This window comes from Pristiophorus japonicus, chromosome 24, assembly GCF_044704955.1.
Source record: "Pristiophorus japonicus isolate sPriJap1 chromosome 24, sPriJap1.hap1, whole genome shotgun sequence".
NCBI lineage: Eukaryota > Metazoa > Chordata > Chondrichthyes > Pristiophoridae > Pristiophorus > Pristiophorus japonicus.
This window is the reverse complement of record NC_092000.1, coordinates 560,837-577,453: the sequence shown is the minus strand read 5'-3', so window position 1 is coordinate 577,453 and position 16,617 is coordinate 560,837. Positions and strand designations below refer to the sequence as shown.

The window sequence follows — 16,617 nt, the reverse complement described above, 5'->3', positions numbered from 1 at the left end:
GTCCCCTAGTATCTTCGGAAGGTTATTTGTATCTTCCTTCGTGAAGACAGAACCGAAGTATTGGTTCAATTGGTCTGCCATTTCTTTGTTCCCCATTATAAATTCACCTGAATCCGACTGCAAGGGACCTACGTTTGTCTTTACTAATCTTTTTCTCTTCACATATTTATCGAAGCTTTTGCAGTCAGTTTTTATATTCCCTGCAAGCTTGCTCTCGTACTCTATTTTCCCCCTCCTAATTAAACCCTTAGTCCTCCTCTGTTTAATTCTAAATTTCTCCCAGTCCTCAGGTTTGCTGCTTTTTCTAGCCAATTTATATGCCTCTTCCTTGGCTTTAACACTATCCCTAATTTCCCTTGTTAGCCACGGTTGAGCCACCTTCCTCGTTTTATTTTTACTCCAGACAGGGATGTACAATTGCTGAAGTTCATCCATGTGATCTTTAAATGTTTGCCATTGCTTATCTACAGTCAATCCTTTAAGTATCCTTTGCCAGTCTATTCTAGCCAATTCACACCTCATACCGTCGAAGTTACCTTTCCTTAAGTTCAGGATCCTAGTTTCCGAATTAACTTTGTCACTCTCCATCTTAATAAGGAATTCTACCATATTATGGTCACTCTTCCCCAAGGGGCCTCGCACAACAAGATTGCTAATTAGTCCCTTCTCATTACACACCACCCAGTCTAGGATGGCCAGGTCCCTGGTTGGTTCCTCGACATATTGGTCTAGAAAACCATCCCTAATATACTCCAGGAAATCCTCCTCCACCGCATTGCTACCAGTTAGGTTAGCTCAATCAATGTGTAGATTAAAGTCGCCCATGATAACTGCTGTACCTTTATTGCACACACCCCTTATTTCTTGTTTGATGCTGTCCCCAACCTTACTACTACTGTTTGGAGGTCTGTACACAACTCCCACTAGCGTTTTCTGCCCCTTGGTATTCCGTAGCTCCACCCATACTGATTCCACATCATCCAGACTAATGTCCCTCCTTACTATTGCATTAATTTCCTCTTTAACCACCAAAGCCACCCCGCCTTCTTTTCCTTTCTGCCTATCCTTCCTCAATGCTGAATACCCCTGGATGTTGAGTTCCCAGCCTTGGTCACCCTGGAGCCATGTCTCCGTGATGCCAATTACATCGTATCCGTTAACTGCTGTCTGCGCAGTTACTTCATCCACCTTATTCCGAATACTCCTCGCATTGAGGCACAGAACCTTCAGGCTTGTTTTTTTTAAACACACTTTGCCCCTTTAGAATTTTGCTGTAATATGGCCCTTTTTGCTTTTTGCCTTGGGTTTCTCTGCCCTCCACTTTTACTATTCTCCTTTCTATATTTTGCTTCTGACTCCATTTTATTTCCCTCTGTCTCCCTGCATAGGTTCCCATCCCCCTGCCATATTATTTTAACCCCTCCCCAACAGCACAATTGGTTCCGGTCCTGCCCAGGTGCAGACTGTCTGGTTTGTACTGGTCCCACCTCCCCCAGAACCGGTTCCAATGTCCCAGGAGGATGACAAGGAGGAGGATGACGAGGAGGAGAGGAGAATGGGTGGTAATGTCGCTCTGCTTGAATAGTCAATGAAGGTTTACTCATGTATAAGGGCCACTTGGTGAATGATTGTGTAGAACATGAAGAGTCAACCTTTAGAAGAGATGAGGGGAGAAAATTGGTGATGAAACTTCAGGTCCCACCCTCAGTTTGAGCCTGTTAGTCAGACAGAATACATGGCAGCTAGAGGGGGCAGAAATACTAACCACATCTAAAAGTCAGTCAATAATGGCAGTGACATGTGTGGAATATTGGTCCTATTTGTTATTTTGATTATTAGATCATTGCGAGGCTAAGCTCAGCTCTTATTGTTTAGATAATTTAACCCAGTTAAACATTGCTGGTAGTCTGTCGATATTCTCAGTCAGACCCCAGGGACGGCCCACCGTTAGGGAGGTGCTGCCACTCACCCGAAAGAGCAATTCCCTACAGCAAAGGTGGTTGTTGTCATCTGAGAAAATCTCCGTCAGCTGGCTGAAGATCACTCCACTCTCCCTGCAAACAAATGAGTGCACTGGTTACCCAATACTCAAATAAGCAGCTCATCTGAGCACTGAACACAATGCAAAACCCTATACGTCATTAATTCAGTTATAAACTCCAGACCTGGAGATAGAATCCAAGAAATCCCAACGGCCATCGCAACACTGGCCCCCAAACACAAACCCCAACACCCACCCAAACACAGACACCAAAACACAAGCCTAACACCTCGTCACAAACAAATCCAGGCACAAACACCTCCCAGAAAATGACAGGTGGATTACTCACAATTTCTTGTAAATGGAGCCAATGTCCCAATAACGGGGGAGGAGTCTGGCTCTGTGAGAATCTGGTAATGGACTGATACAGTTATCACTTCTTTCCCCAATATGAAGACCAGATCATAGATCAATAACACATTAATAACATGAATACAGACATTGATTGCAGGCTAGTATTGTTCTGTATCAAGCCCCTCACTTGGACACTGCAGCCCAGGTTTGCTTCAGCCTGTAGATGGGATTTGACTGTAGGGCAGACAGGATTGCTCTCAGTGATGAGAAGTTCTTCATTGTTCGACATTCCTAGTAAAAAGAGAAAAACACTGAGTTCAGCATAATATCTCCTGAGATCCCAGCCATCGTGGAGAAGGTCCCTGCAATATGAGCAAGGATGCCTATGGTTCCCACAACTCTGTACAATCGGCTCCCCAACAATATCGCTGCGAGTGTGTCGGAAATGGAGGTATAATTACACTGAGGTCCAGCAATTTGTGGCCCCCTGTAGGCAGCCCTGTCTTGTGTAACCATCCCATGGAATCGTACAGTGCAGAAGGAGGCCATTCGGCCCATCGAATCTCCGCTGCTCTTTCGAAGAGCAATCCCGTCAGTCCCACTCCCCCGCTCGTTCCCCATATCCCGGCAATATTTTATCCATCAAGTATTTATCCAATTTCCTTTTGAAGGCTGCTATTGAATCTGTATCCATCACCCTATCAGGCAGCATATTCCAAATTCTAACCACTCATTGTGTAGAAATGTTTTTCCTCATGTCGCCTCTGGTTCTTTTGTCAGTCACCTTAAATCTGTGCCCTCTGGTTATCGACCCTATAGCAATTAGAAACTGTTTCTCCTTATTTACTCTATCTAAACCCCTCATGATTTTAAACACCTCGATCAAATCTATTCTCATAGAAACATAGAAAATAGGTGCAGGAGTAGGCCATTCGGCCCTTCTAGCCTGCACCGCCATTCAATGAGTTCATGGCTGAACATTCAACTTCAGTACCCCATTCCTGCTTTCTCGCCATACCCCTTGATCCCCCTAGTAGTAAGGACCTCATCTAACTCCTTTTTGAATATATTTAGTGAATTGGCCTCAACAACTTTCTGTGGTAGAGAATTCCACAGGTTCACCACTCTCTGGGTGAAGAAGTTCCTCCGCATCTCGGTCCTAAATGGCTTACCCCTTATCCTTAGACTGTGACCTCTGGTTCTGGACTTCCCCAACATTGGGAACATTCTTCCTGCATCTAACCTGTCTAACCCCGTCAGAATTTTAAATGTTTCTATGAGGTCCCCTCTCATTCTTCTGAACTCCAGTGAATACAAGCCCAGTTGATCCAGTCTTTCTTGATAGGTCAGTCCCGCCACCCCGGGAATCAGTCTGGTGAACCTTCGCTGCACTCCCTCAATAGCAAGAATGTCCTTCCTCAGGTTAGGAGACCAAAACTGTACACAATACTCCAGGTGTGGCCTCACCAATGCACTGTACAACTGTAGCAACACCTCCCTGTCCCTGTACTCAAATCCCCTCGCTATGAAGGCCAACATGCCATTTGCTTTCTTAACCGCCTGCTGTACCTGCATGCCAACCTTCAATGACTGATGTACCATGACAACCAGGTCTCTTTGCACCTCCCCTTTTCCTAATCTGTCACCATTCAGATAATAGTCTGTCTCTCTGTTTTTACCACCAAAGTGGATAACCTCACATTTATCCACATTATACTTCATCTGCCATGCATTTGCCCACTCACCTAACCTATCCAAGTCGCTCTGCAGCCTCACAGCATCCTCCTCGCAGCTCACACTGCCACCCAACTTAGTGTCATCCGCAAATTTGGAGATACTACATTTAATCCCCTCATCTAAATCATTAATGTAAAGTGTAAACAGCTGGGGCCCCAGCACAGAACCTTGCGGTACCCCACTAGTCACTGCCTGCCATTCTGAAAAGTACCCATTTACTCCTACTCTTTGCTTCCTGTCTGACAACCAGTTCTCAATCCATGTCAGTACACTACCCCCAATCCCATGTGCTCTAACTTTGCACATCAATCTCTTGTGTGAGACCTTGTCGAACGCCTTCTGAAAGTCCAAATATACCAACCTTCTCTGTTCCAAGGAGAACAACCCCGGCTTCTCCAGTCTATCCCCGTCACTGAAGTCCCTCATCCCTGGAACCATTCTCGTAAATCTCTTCTGTACTCTCTCCAAAGCCTTCAAGTCCTTCCCAAAGTGTGGTGCCCAGAATTGGACACAATACTCCAACAGGGGCCGAACTAGTGTTTTATATAGGTTTAGCATAACATAGCTTTTGTACTCTCCTCTGTACTTTTTATATTCAGCCTGATTCTCCCTTGTATTATCAACCTGACATCTGCCATATGCCCCTTTTTCTGCTTCACCCTACCCTTTAACTCCTTCGTCATTCAGGGAGCTCTGGCATTGGTTGCCCTTTCATTCCCCCTTGTAGGAATGTGCCTAGACTGGTCCCAAACCTTCTCTTTATAGACCATCCATTACATTAATTTCTGTCTGCCAGTCTTTGACTCCAGTTTGCCTGGACCACATCCCTTCTGCTCTTAGCCATTGACAGAAACCCACAGCAATGCCCAAAGTGGGTATGAGCAGGCTGCATTCTGGCTCTGGGTCAGCGACAGGCTTCATACTCGGAGACGATTGGAAAATGACATGGAGCTGAAAATAAATAATGTGATACAATGTAGAGTGAGCATCCTCCGAGAACACTGCAAACTCCTCACTGTCTGCCTGACACAGGCCCAGCTTTTGTTCCAGAATCAGAGTTTGTTGGTAGCAGCTCATGTTTGAGGGGCGCGGGGGAGTAAGCGAGATTCCAGGTAGTGGTGCTGGGGGTGACATACTTATTTCCTCTGCCCACCTGGGGCTCGCTTGCCGTGTAGGAGTTCCGAGTAGAGCGCTTGCTTTGGGAGTCTCGTGTCAGGCATGCGGACAATGTGGCCTGCCCAACAGAGCTGGTCGAGTGTGGTCAGTGCTTCGATGCTGGGGATGTTGGCCTGATCGAGAACATTGACAGTGCGTCTGTCCTCCCAGGGGATTTTCAGGATCTTGTGGAGACATCGTTGGTGGTATTTCTCCAGCAACTTGAGGTGTCTACTGTACATGGTCCATGTCACTGAGCCATACAGGAGGGCGGGTATCACTACAGCCCTGTAGACCATGAGCTTGGTGGTAGATTTGAGGGCCAGATTTGAGTTACACACAGACACAGTTACACACAGACACACACAGTTACACACAGACACAGTTACACACACTTACACACAGACACATACACACACTTACACACAGACACAGTTACACACAGACACACACACACACACACAGTTACACAGACACAATTACACACAGACAGTTACACACACACATAGTTACACACAGACAGTTACACACACACACATACACACAGACAGTTACACACACTTAGACACAGACACATTTACATACACACACAGTTACACTTTCACACACACACACACACACACACACACAGTTACACACAGACACACACACACACACACAGTTACACACAGACACAGTTACACACACTTACACACAGACACCTACACACACTTACACACAGACACAGATGCACACACACAGTTACACACAGACACAGTTACACACACTTACACAGACAGTTACACACAGATGCACACACACAGTTACACACACACACAGTTACACACAGACACAGTTACACACACTTACACACAGACAGTTACACACAGACACAGTTACACACACTTACACACAGACAGTTACACACAGATGCACACACACAGTTACACACACACACAGACACACACACACACAGTTACACACAGATGCAAGTTCCAAGCTCCTGCTCTGTCAGACTCACCTGTGCGATTTCAATCCATTTATCAATGACCTTTGCCCTTTGACATGGCCAGAGTTGGGAGTGGTGTAGCACAGTGGAGATGACGCAGTTGGTTACAGCATTGAACTGGGCAATGGTGGCCCTGATGGTGGGGGCTGGGTGCTTGCTCTCCTTCTTGTCTCTCCGGGACCAGATGCAGCCAAGGCACTGAAATGGGGAAACAGCACAGAAGAGTTCCTGAAAGTGAAGGAATGAGGAACACAATATCATGAGTATGAGGAATTGTGAGCACCTGGCAATTTAACTGCAATAGCATCACAAACACGTAGGCTTTGGGAACTAACAGGCATCAGAAGTACACAACCAGCGGAACCACTCTGGAATCTTGAGCACATTGTGGGTTGCATTTCCGGCTTTTGGGATTTTGGTGCATTAATGACGGTGTGGTGGTCTTGTTACCACCTGTAAAAAGTTTGCGCCTCAGTCAACAAAATTGGGCAGCTGGACCCTGTGTGGGGCAGAGTGGTAAGGGAGGCATTGCACACCTCTTTTAGGGCGCTAGACCGGCTGGGCATGCCAAACTCCGGAGCGACACAGACGGCTTGGAAGCGCTCTGAGAGAGGCCTGGGGAGAAAAAAGAAAACCTGAAAAAACCCACCACAAACATTCCCAATACATAACTCACGCCACGAATACATAATTCGCAAAAAAACTCCAATCGCACTTACCCGAGGTTGGCATCACTTAGCTCACCGCAGCCGTGACAGGTCGGCCTGCCCGTTTTCACAGGCGGTCCCAGCATGGCACTCTATGCAGCACTATGGGTCGGGCAGGAGGCAAAAATCAAGCTGATGTCGCAACCAGGAGCGTTGCACACTGGCTCGTCTCTTCTGGGCGGTAATGCTCCATGGCCCTGAACACCCCAGCGGGGCGCTGGAAGCCCGCCCAGAAGAGCTTACCGCCACCATTGCTGCCCCTCCTGGGCGTAAACAGAGCTGGCCAGAAGCCGAAAGTGCAGCCCTGTGAGACCACCGTACAGTCCTCTCACCATCAGACTCACCACATCCTCTGAGCTGCTGCACTTCCAGAGTGTCATCAGAACAGACCATTTAAACAGAACAGTACAGTAAATCAACATACAATCATCAGTTTTAATCAATAATTAGTGTACAGTTAAACATTAAATAGTATTAAATTATTAAGGTATGATGAAATTATTAATAAAAGTACATTCAATTTATAAGAAATAGCTGGGTTAATAAAAAAAGAATAACGGTATGGTTAAGCAATGAATAGTACATTAGATCAGTAATTAATAATAGTGCAGTGAATGGTAATGATCTAAAGTAATTGAATTGCAGTATTAACTCCAGGTGGCTCCATAAACTTAAGCTCATCCAAGACTCAGCTGCCCGTGTAATGAGACAGGAAAAATAAACGATCTCCTAGTAAAAGATCCTCTCGGAATGAATGATCACAATATGGTTGAATTTGTAATAGATTGAGGGTGAGGAAGTAGTGTCTCAAATGAGCGTACTATGCTTAAACAAAGGGGACTATAGTGGGATGAGGGCAGAGTTGGCTAAAGTAGACTGGAAACACAGACTAAACGGTGGCACAATTGAGGAACAGTGGAGGACTTTTAAGGAGCTCTTTCATAGTGCCCAACAAAAATATATTCCAGTGAAAAAGAAGGGCGGTAAAAGAAGGGATAACCAGCCGTGGATAACCAAGGAAATAAAGGAGAGTATCAAATCAAAGACCAATGCGTATAAGGTGGCCAAGGTTAGTGGGAAACTAGAGGATTGGGAAAATTTTAAACAACAGCAAAGAATGACTAAAAAAGCAATAAAGAAAGGAAAGATAGATTTCGAAGGTAAACTTGCGCAAAACATAAAAACAGATAGTAAAAGCTTTTACAGATATATAAAATGGAAAAGTGTGACTAAAGTAAATGTTGGTCCCTTAGAAGATGAGAAGGGGGATTTAATAATGGGAAATGTGAAAATGGCTGAGACCTTAAACAATTATTTTGCTTCGGTCTTCACAGTGGAAGACACAAAAACCGTGCCAAAAATTGCTGGTCACGGGAATGTGGGAAGGGAGACAATCACTATCACTAGGGGGGTAGTGCTGGACAGGCTAATGGGACTCAAGGTAGACAAGTCCCCTGGTCCTGATGAAATGCATCCCAGGGTATTGAAAGAGATGGCGGAAGTTATAGCAGATGCATTCGTTATAATCTACCAAAATTCTCTGGACTCTGGGGAGGTACCAGCGGATTGGAAAGCAGCTAATGTAACGCCTCCGTTTAAAAAAGGGGGCAGACAAAAGGCAGGTAACTATAGGCCGGTTAGTTTAACATCTGTAGTGGGGAAAATGCTTGAAACTATCATTAAGGAAGAAATAGCAGGACGTGGTGTATTTAGATTTCCAAAAGGCATTCGATAAGGTGCCACACAAAAGGTTACTACAGAAGATAGAGGTACGCGGAGTCAGAGGAAATGTATTAGCATGGATAGAGAATTGTCTGGCGAACAGAAAGCAGAGAGTTGGGATAAATGGGTCCTTTTCGGGTTGGAAATCGGTGGTTAGTGGTGTGCCACAGGGATTGGTGCTGGGACCACAACTGTTTACAATATACATAGATGACCTGGAAGAGGGGACAGAGTGTAGTGAAACAAAATTTGCAGATGACACAAAGATTTGTGGGAAAGCGGGTTGTGTAGAGGACACAGAGAGGCTGCAAAGAGATTTGGATAGGTTAAGCGAATGGGCTAAGGTTTGACAGATGGAATACAATGTCGGAAAGTGTGAGGTCACCCACCTTGGGAAAAAAAACAGTAAAAGGGAATATTATTTGAATGGGGAGAAATTACAACATGCTGAGGTGCAGAGGGACCTGGGGGTCCTTGTGCATGAATCCCAAAAAGTTAGTTTGCAGGTAATCAGGAAGGCGAATGGAATGTTGGCCTTCATTGCGAGAGGGATGGAGTACAAAAGCAGGGAGGTCCTGCTGCAACTGTATAGGGTATTGGTGAGGCCGCACCTGGAGTACTGCGTGCAGTTTTGGTCACCTTACTTAAGGAAGGATATACTAGCTTTGGAGGGGGTACAGAGACGATTCACTAGGCTGATTCCGGAGATGAGGGGGTTACCTTATGATGATAGATTGAGTAGACTGGGTCTTTACTCCTTGGAGTTCAGAAGGATGAGGGTGATCTCATAGAAACATTTAAAATAATGAACGGGATAGACAAGATAGAGGCGGAGAGGTTGTTTCCACTGGTAGGGGAGACTAGAACTAGGGGGCATAGCCTCAAAATACAGGGGAGCCAATTTAAAACCGAGTTGAGAAGGAATTTCTTCTCCCAGAGGATTGTGAATCTGTGGAATTCTCTGCCCAGGGAAGCAGTTGAGGCTAGCTCATTGAATGTATTCAAGTCACAGATAGATAGATTTTTAACCAATAAGGGAATTAAGGGTTACGGGGAGCGGGCGGGTAAGTGGAGCTGAGTCCACGGCCAGATCAGCCATGATCTTGTTGAATGGTGGAGGAGTCTTGAGGGGCTAGATGGCCTACTCCGGTTCCTAATTCTTATGTTCTTATGTTCTTATGTGTCCTAACTCGCACCAAGTCCCCCGTTCACCCATCACCCCTGTGCTCACTGACCTATATTGGCTGTCAGTCCAGTCATGTCTCGATTTCACAATTCTCATCCTTGTTTTGAAATCCCTCCATGGCCTCGCCCCTCCCCGTCTCTGTAACCTCCTCCAGTCCCACAACTCGCAAATCTCTGTGCTCCTCCAACTCTGACCTCTGCACTCTACCATTGGCAGTCACCTAGCCTCTAAACTCTGCAACTCCCTCCTTAAAACCAAGCTTTTGGCCAACTGCCCTAACATCTCATTATGTGGCTTGGTGTCAAATAATGTTTCATAATTGCTCCTCAGGAGTGCCTTGGGACGTTTTACTACGTTATAGTCGCTATATAAATGCAAGTTGTTGTTGCTGCTAAGAGTTTCTGCTGCAAAGATTTCTCTTTGACATTTCTCTATATTAATCCATTCTAAATATGGAGAGTTTGAAGGATATGTCAACAGTGAATATTTCTGGCTATGACCCACAGCCCCTTCAACGTGATGGCCCTTGGATTGAGGAATATTAGCAGGTTTATTACCATATCCATGAGAGTTAATTGCTCAGCCACTGTTTGTGAGGAGAAGCACAGAAGATCTGCCTTCGCCATTCCTTTATCCATCTCTTCTCCTGACGTAAATGTAACATTATGATGGCAACAGTCTGAAAACACACAATAAAAGAGAGCCAGTATCAGTGTGACCGCCTCACGGAACAAAATAGAATTCCCAGCACCACCCTCCTGATGAGAATCACGTCCAATAGAAACAGAGCTTATATTCTTCATCTCACTACCCCACAGATAAACCCACAACGAGTCATGCCCTACAATCAGAGTGCAACAAAATGGCTTCGGGAGTAGGAGTGGGATTCGGTTCCACACTGGGAGTAGGAGTGGGATTCGGTTCCACACTGGGAGTAGGAGTGGGATTAGGTTCCACACTGGGAGTAGGATAGGGATTACGTTCCACACTGGGAGTAGGATCGGGATTAGGTTCCACACTGGGAGTAGGAGTGGGATTAGGCTCCACGCTGGGAGTAGGATAGGGATTAGGTTCCACACTGGGAGAAGGAGTGGGATTAAGTTCCACACTGGGAGTAGGATCAGGATTACGTTCCACACTGGGAGTAGGATCGGGATTAGGATCCACACTGGGAGTAGGATCAGGATTAGGTTTCACACTGGGAGTAGGAGTGGGATTAGGTTCCACACTGGGAGTAGGATCGGGATTAAGTTCCACACTGGGAGTAGGTGTGGGATTAGGCTCCACACTGGGAGTAGGATAGGGATTAGGTTCCACACTGGGAGTAGGATCAGGATTAGGTTCCACACTGGTAGTAGGATCGGGATGAGGTTCCACACTGGGAGTAGGATCAGGATTAGGTTCCACACTGGGAGGGGGAGCGGGAATAGGTTCCACACTGGGAATAGGAGTGGGATTAGGTTCCACACTGGGAGTAGGAGTGGGATTAGGTTCCACACTGGGAGTAGTATCGGGATTATTTTCCACACTGGGAGTAGTATCGGGATTAGTTTCGACACTAGGGTAGGAGTGGGATTAGGTTCCACACTGGGAGTAGGAGTGGGATTACGTTCCACACTGGGAGTAGGATTGGGATTAGGTTCCACACTGGGAGTAGGATCGGGATTAGGTTCCACACTGGGAGTAGGAGTGGGATTTGGTTCCACGCTGGGAGTATGAGTGGGATTAGGTTCCACACTGGGAGTAGGAGTGGGATTACGTTCCACACTGGGAGTAGGAGTGGGATTCAGTTCCACACTGGGAGTAGGAGTGGGATTCAGTTCCACACTGGGAGTAGGATCGGGATTAGGTTCCACACTGGGAGTAGGAGTGGGATTAGGTTCCACACTGGGAGTAGGATCAGGATTAGGTTCCACACTGGGAGTAGGAGTGGGATTAGGTTCCACACTGAGAGTAGGATCGGGATTAGGTTCCACACTGGGAGTAGGATCGGGATTAGGTTCCACACTGGGAGAAGGAGTGGGATTAGGTTCCACACTGCGAGTAGGATCAGGATAAGGAACCACACTGGGAGTAGGATCGGGATTAGGTTCCACACTGGGAGTAGGATCGGGATTAGGTTCCACACTGGGAGTAGGATCAGGATTAGGTTCCACACTGGGAGTAGGAGTGGGATTAGGTTCCACACTGGAGTAGGATAGGGATTATGTTCCGCACTGGGAGTAGGATCGAGATTAGGTTCCACACTGGGAGTAGGATCGGGATTAGGTTCCACACTGGGAGTAGAATCAGGATTAGATTCCACACTGGGAGTAAGATCAGGATTAGGTTCCACACTGGGAGTAGGAGTGGGATTAGGTTCCACACTGGGAGTAGGATCGGGATTACGTTCCACACTGGGAGTAGGATCAGGATTAGGATCCACACTGGGAGTAGGATCAGGATTAGGTTCCACACTGGGAGTAGGATCGGGATTAAGTTCCACACTGGGAGAAGGAGTGGGATTAGGTTCCACACTGGGAGTAGGAGTGGGATTACGTTCCACACTGGGAGTAGGAGTGGGATTAGGTTCCACACTGGTAGAAGCATCGGGATGAGGTTCCACACTGGGAGCAGGATCAGGATTAGGTTCCACACTGGGAGTAGGAGTGGGATTAGGTAACACACTGGGAGTAGGAGTGGGATTAGGTTCCACACTGGGAGTAGGAGTGGGATTAGGTTCCACACTGGGAGGAGGAGCGGGATTAGTTTCCACACTGGGAGTAGGAGTGGGATTAGGTTCCACACTGGGAGTAGGAGTGGGATTAGTTTCCACAGTGGGAGTAGTATCGGGATTATTTTCCACACTGGGAGTAGTATCGGGATTAGTTTCCACACTGGGGTAGGAGTGGGATTAGGTTCCACACTGGGAATAGGATCGGGATTAGGTGCCACACTGGGAGTAGGAGTGGGATTAGGTTCCACACTGGGAATAGGATTGGGATTAGGTTCCACATTGGGAGTAGGAGTGGGATTCGGTTCCACACTGGGAGTAGGAGAGGGATTACGTTCCACACTGGGAGTAGGAGTGGGATTCAGTTCCACACTGGGAGTAGGATCGGGATTAGGTTCCACACTTGGAGCAGGAGTGGGATTAGGTTCCACACTGAGAGTAGGATCGGGATTAGGTTCCACACTGGGAGTAGGATCAGGATTACGTTCCACACTGGGAGTAGGAGTAGGATTACGTTCCACACTGGGAGAAGGAATGAGATTACATTCCACACTGGGAGTAGGAGTGGGATTACATTCCACACTGGGAGTAGGATCGGGATTAGGTTCCACACTGGGTGTGGGAGTGGGATTAGGTTCCACACTGGGAGTAGGATCAGGATTAGGTTCCACACTGGGAGTACGATTGGGATTACGTTCCACACTGGGAGTAGGATCGGGATTAGGTTCCACACTGGGAGAAGGTGTGGGATTAGGTTCCACACTGCGAGTAGGATCAGGATAAGGAACCACACTGGGAGTAGGATCGGGATTAGGTTCCACACTGGGAGTAGGATCGGGATTAGGTTCGACACTGGGAGTAGGATTGGGATTATGTTCCACACTGGGAGTAGGATCGGGATTAGATTCCACACTGGGAGTAGGATCAGGATTAGGTTCCACTAGGATCAGGATTAGGTTCCACACTGGGAGTAGGAGTGGGATTAGGTTCCACAGTGGGAGTAGGAGTGGGATTAGGTTCCACACTGGGAGTAGGAGTGGGATTAGGTTCCACACTAGGAGAAGGATCGGGATTAGGTTCCACACTGGGAGTAGGATCGGGATTAGGTTCCACACTGGGAGTAGGATCGGGATTAGGTTCGACACTGGGAGTAGGATCGGGATTATGTTCCACACTGGGAGTAGGATCGGGATTAGATTCCACACTGGGAGTAGGATCAGGATTAGGTTCCACTAGGATCAGGATTAGGTTCCACACTGGGAGTAGGAGTGGGATTAGGTTCCACACTGGGAGTAGGATGAGGATTAGGTTCCACACCGGGAGTAGGATCAGGATTAGGGTCCACACTGGGAGTAGGTCCGGGATTAGGTTACACACTGGGAGTAGGGTCGGGATTATGTTCCACACTGGGAGTAGGATCGGGATTAGGTTCCACACTAGGAGAAGGATCGGGATTAGGTTCCACACTGGGAGTAGGAGTGCGATTAGGTTCCACACTGGGAGTAGGAGTGGAATTAGGTTCCACACTGGGAGTAGGAGTGGGATTAGGTTCCACACTGGGAGTAGGATCAGGATTAGGTTCCACACTGGGAGCAGGATCAGGAATAGGTTCCACACTGGGAGTAGGAGTGGGATTAGGTTCCACACTGGGAGTAGGAGTGGGATTAGGTTCCACACTGGGAGTAGGATCAGGATTAGGTTCCACACTGGGAGTAGGATCAGGATTACGTTCGACACTGGGAGTAGGATCGGTATTTGGTTCCACACTGGAAGTAGGATCAGGATTAGGCTCCACACTCGGAGTAGGATCAGGATTACGTTCCACAGTGGGAGTCGGATCGGGATTAGGTTCCACACTGGGAGTAGGAGTGGGATTAGGTTCCACACAGGGAGTAGGATGAGGATTAGGTTCCACACTGGGAGTAGAATCAGGATTCGGTTCCACACTGGGAGTAGGATCGGGATTCGGTTCCACAGTGGGAGTAGGAGTGGGATTAGGTTCCACACTGGGAGTAGGATCAAGATTAGGTTCCAAACTAGGAGTAGGATCGGGATTATTTTCCACACTGGAAGTAGGTTCGGGATTAGGTTCCACACTGGAAGTAGGACCAGGATTAGGCTCCACACTGGGAGTAGGATCAGGATTATGTTCCACACTGGGAGTAGGATCGGGATTAGGTTCCACACTGGGTGTGGGAGTGGGATTAGGTTCCACACTGGGAGTAGGATCAGGATTAGGTTCCACACTGGGAGTAGGATCGGGATTACGTTCCACACTGGGAGTAGGATCAGGATTAGGTTCCACACTGGGAGTAGGATCGGGATTAGGTTCCACACTGGGAGAGAGTGGGATTAGGTTCCACACTGCGAGTAGGATCAGGATAAGGAACCACACTGGGAGTAGGATCGGGATTAGGTTCCACACTGGGAGTAGGATCGGGATTAGGTTCGACACTGGGAGTAGGATCGGGATTAGGTTCGACACTGGGAGTAGGATCGGGATTTTGTTCCACACTGGGAGTCGGATTGGGATTAGATTCCACACTGGGAGTAGGATCAGGATTAGGTTCCACGCTGGGAGTAGGAGTGGGATTAGGTTCCCCCTGGGAGAAGGATCGGGATTATGTTCCACACTGGGAGTAGGATCGGGATTAGGTTCCACACTGGGAGTAGGATTGGGATTAGGTTCCACACTGGGAGTAGGAGTGGGATTAGGTTCCACACTGGGAGTAGGATCGGGATTAGGTTCCACACTGGGAGTAGGAGTGGGATTAGGTTCCACACTGGGAGTAGGAGTGGGATTAGGTTCCACACTGGGAGTAGGAGTGGGATTAGGTTCCACACTGGGAGTAGGATCGGGATTAGGTTCCACACTGGGAGTAGGAGTGGGATTTGGTTCCACACTGGGAGTATGAGTGGGATTAGGTTCCACACTGGGAGTAGGAGTGGGATTACGTTCCACACTGGGAGTAGGAGTGGGATTCAGTTCCACACTGGGAGTAGGATCGGGATTAGGTTCCACACTGGGAGTAGGAGTGGGATTAGGTTCCACACTGGGAGTAGGATCAGGATTAGGTTCCACACTGGGAGTAGGAGTGGGATTAGGTTCCACACTGAGAGTAGCATCGGGATTAGGTTCCACACTGGGAGTAGGATCAGGATTACGTTCCACACTGGGAGTAGGAGTAGGATTACGTTCCACACTGGGAGTAGAATCAGGATTAGGTTCCACACTAGGAGAAGGAATGAGATTACATTCCACACTGGGAGTAGGAGTGGGATTACATTCCACACTGGGAGTAGGATCGGGATTAGGTTCCACACTGGGTGTGGGAGTGGGATTAGGTTCCACACAAGGAGTAGGATCAGGATTAGGTTCCACACTGGGAGTAGGATCGGGATTACGTTCCACACTGGGAGTAGGATCAGGATTAGGTTCCACACTGGGAGTAGGAGTGGGATTAGGTTCCACACTGCGAGTAGGATCCGGATAAGGAACCACACTGGGAGTAGGATCGGGATTAGGTTCCACACTGGGAGTAGGATCGGGATTAGGTTCGACACTGGGAGTAGGATCGGGATTAGGTTCCACACTGGGAGTAGGATCGGGATTAGATTCCAGACTGGGAGTAGGATCAGGATTAGGTTCCACACTGGGAGTGGGAGTGAGATTACGTTCCACACTGGGAGTAGGAGTGGGATTAGGTTCCCCCTGGGAGAAGGATCGGGATTATGTCCCTCACTGGGAGTAGGATCGGGATTAGGTTCCACACTGGGAGTAGTATCGGGATTAGGTTCCACACTGGGAGTAGGAGTGGGATTAGGTTCCACACCGGGAGTAGGAGCGGGATTACGTTCCACACTGGGAGTAGGAGTGGGATTAGGTTCCACACTGGGAGGAGGAGTGGGATTAGGTTCCACACTGGGAGTAGGATCGGGATTATGTTCCGCACTGGGAGTAGGAATGGGATTAGGCTCCACACTGTGAGTAGGGTCGGGATTAGGTTACACACTGGGAGTAGGATCAGGATTACGTTCCACACTGGGAGTAGGATCAGGATTACGTTCCACACT

General features: G+C 47.7%; 1 protein-coding gene across 3 annotated transcripts in view; it reads right to left on the bottom strand.

The window, feature by feature from the left end:
- LOC139237862 (ral guanine nucleotide dissociation stimulator-like 1) overlaps positions 1-16,617 on the bottom strand; it is a 95,939-nt gene that overhangs the window by 63,390 nt on the left and 15,932 nt on the right. For all 3 annotated transcript variants that reach the window (XM_070867093.1, XM_070867095.1, XM_070867094.1), the window contains 4 exons: positions 10,388-10,509; positions 6,228-6,443; positions 2,523-2,626; positions 1,970-2,054 (listed from right to left, as the gene is read on the bottom strand). In XM_070867093.1, the coding sequence (XP_070723194.1) occupies positions 1,970-2,054; positions 2,523-2,626; positions 6,228-6,443; positions 10,388-10,509 (527 nt within the window). The remainder of the gene's footprint in view (positions 1-1,969; positions 2,055-2,522; positions 2,627-6,227; positions 6,444-10,387; positions 10,510-16,617) is intronic.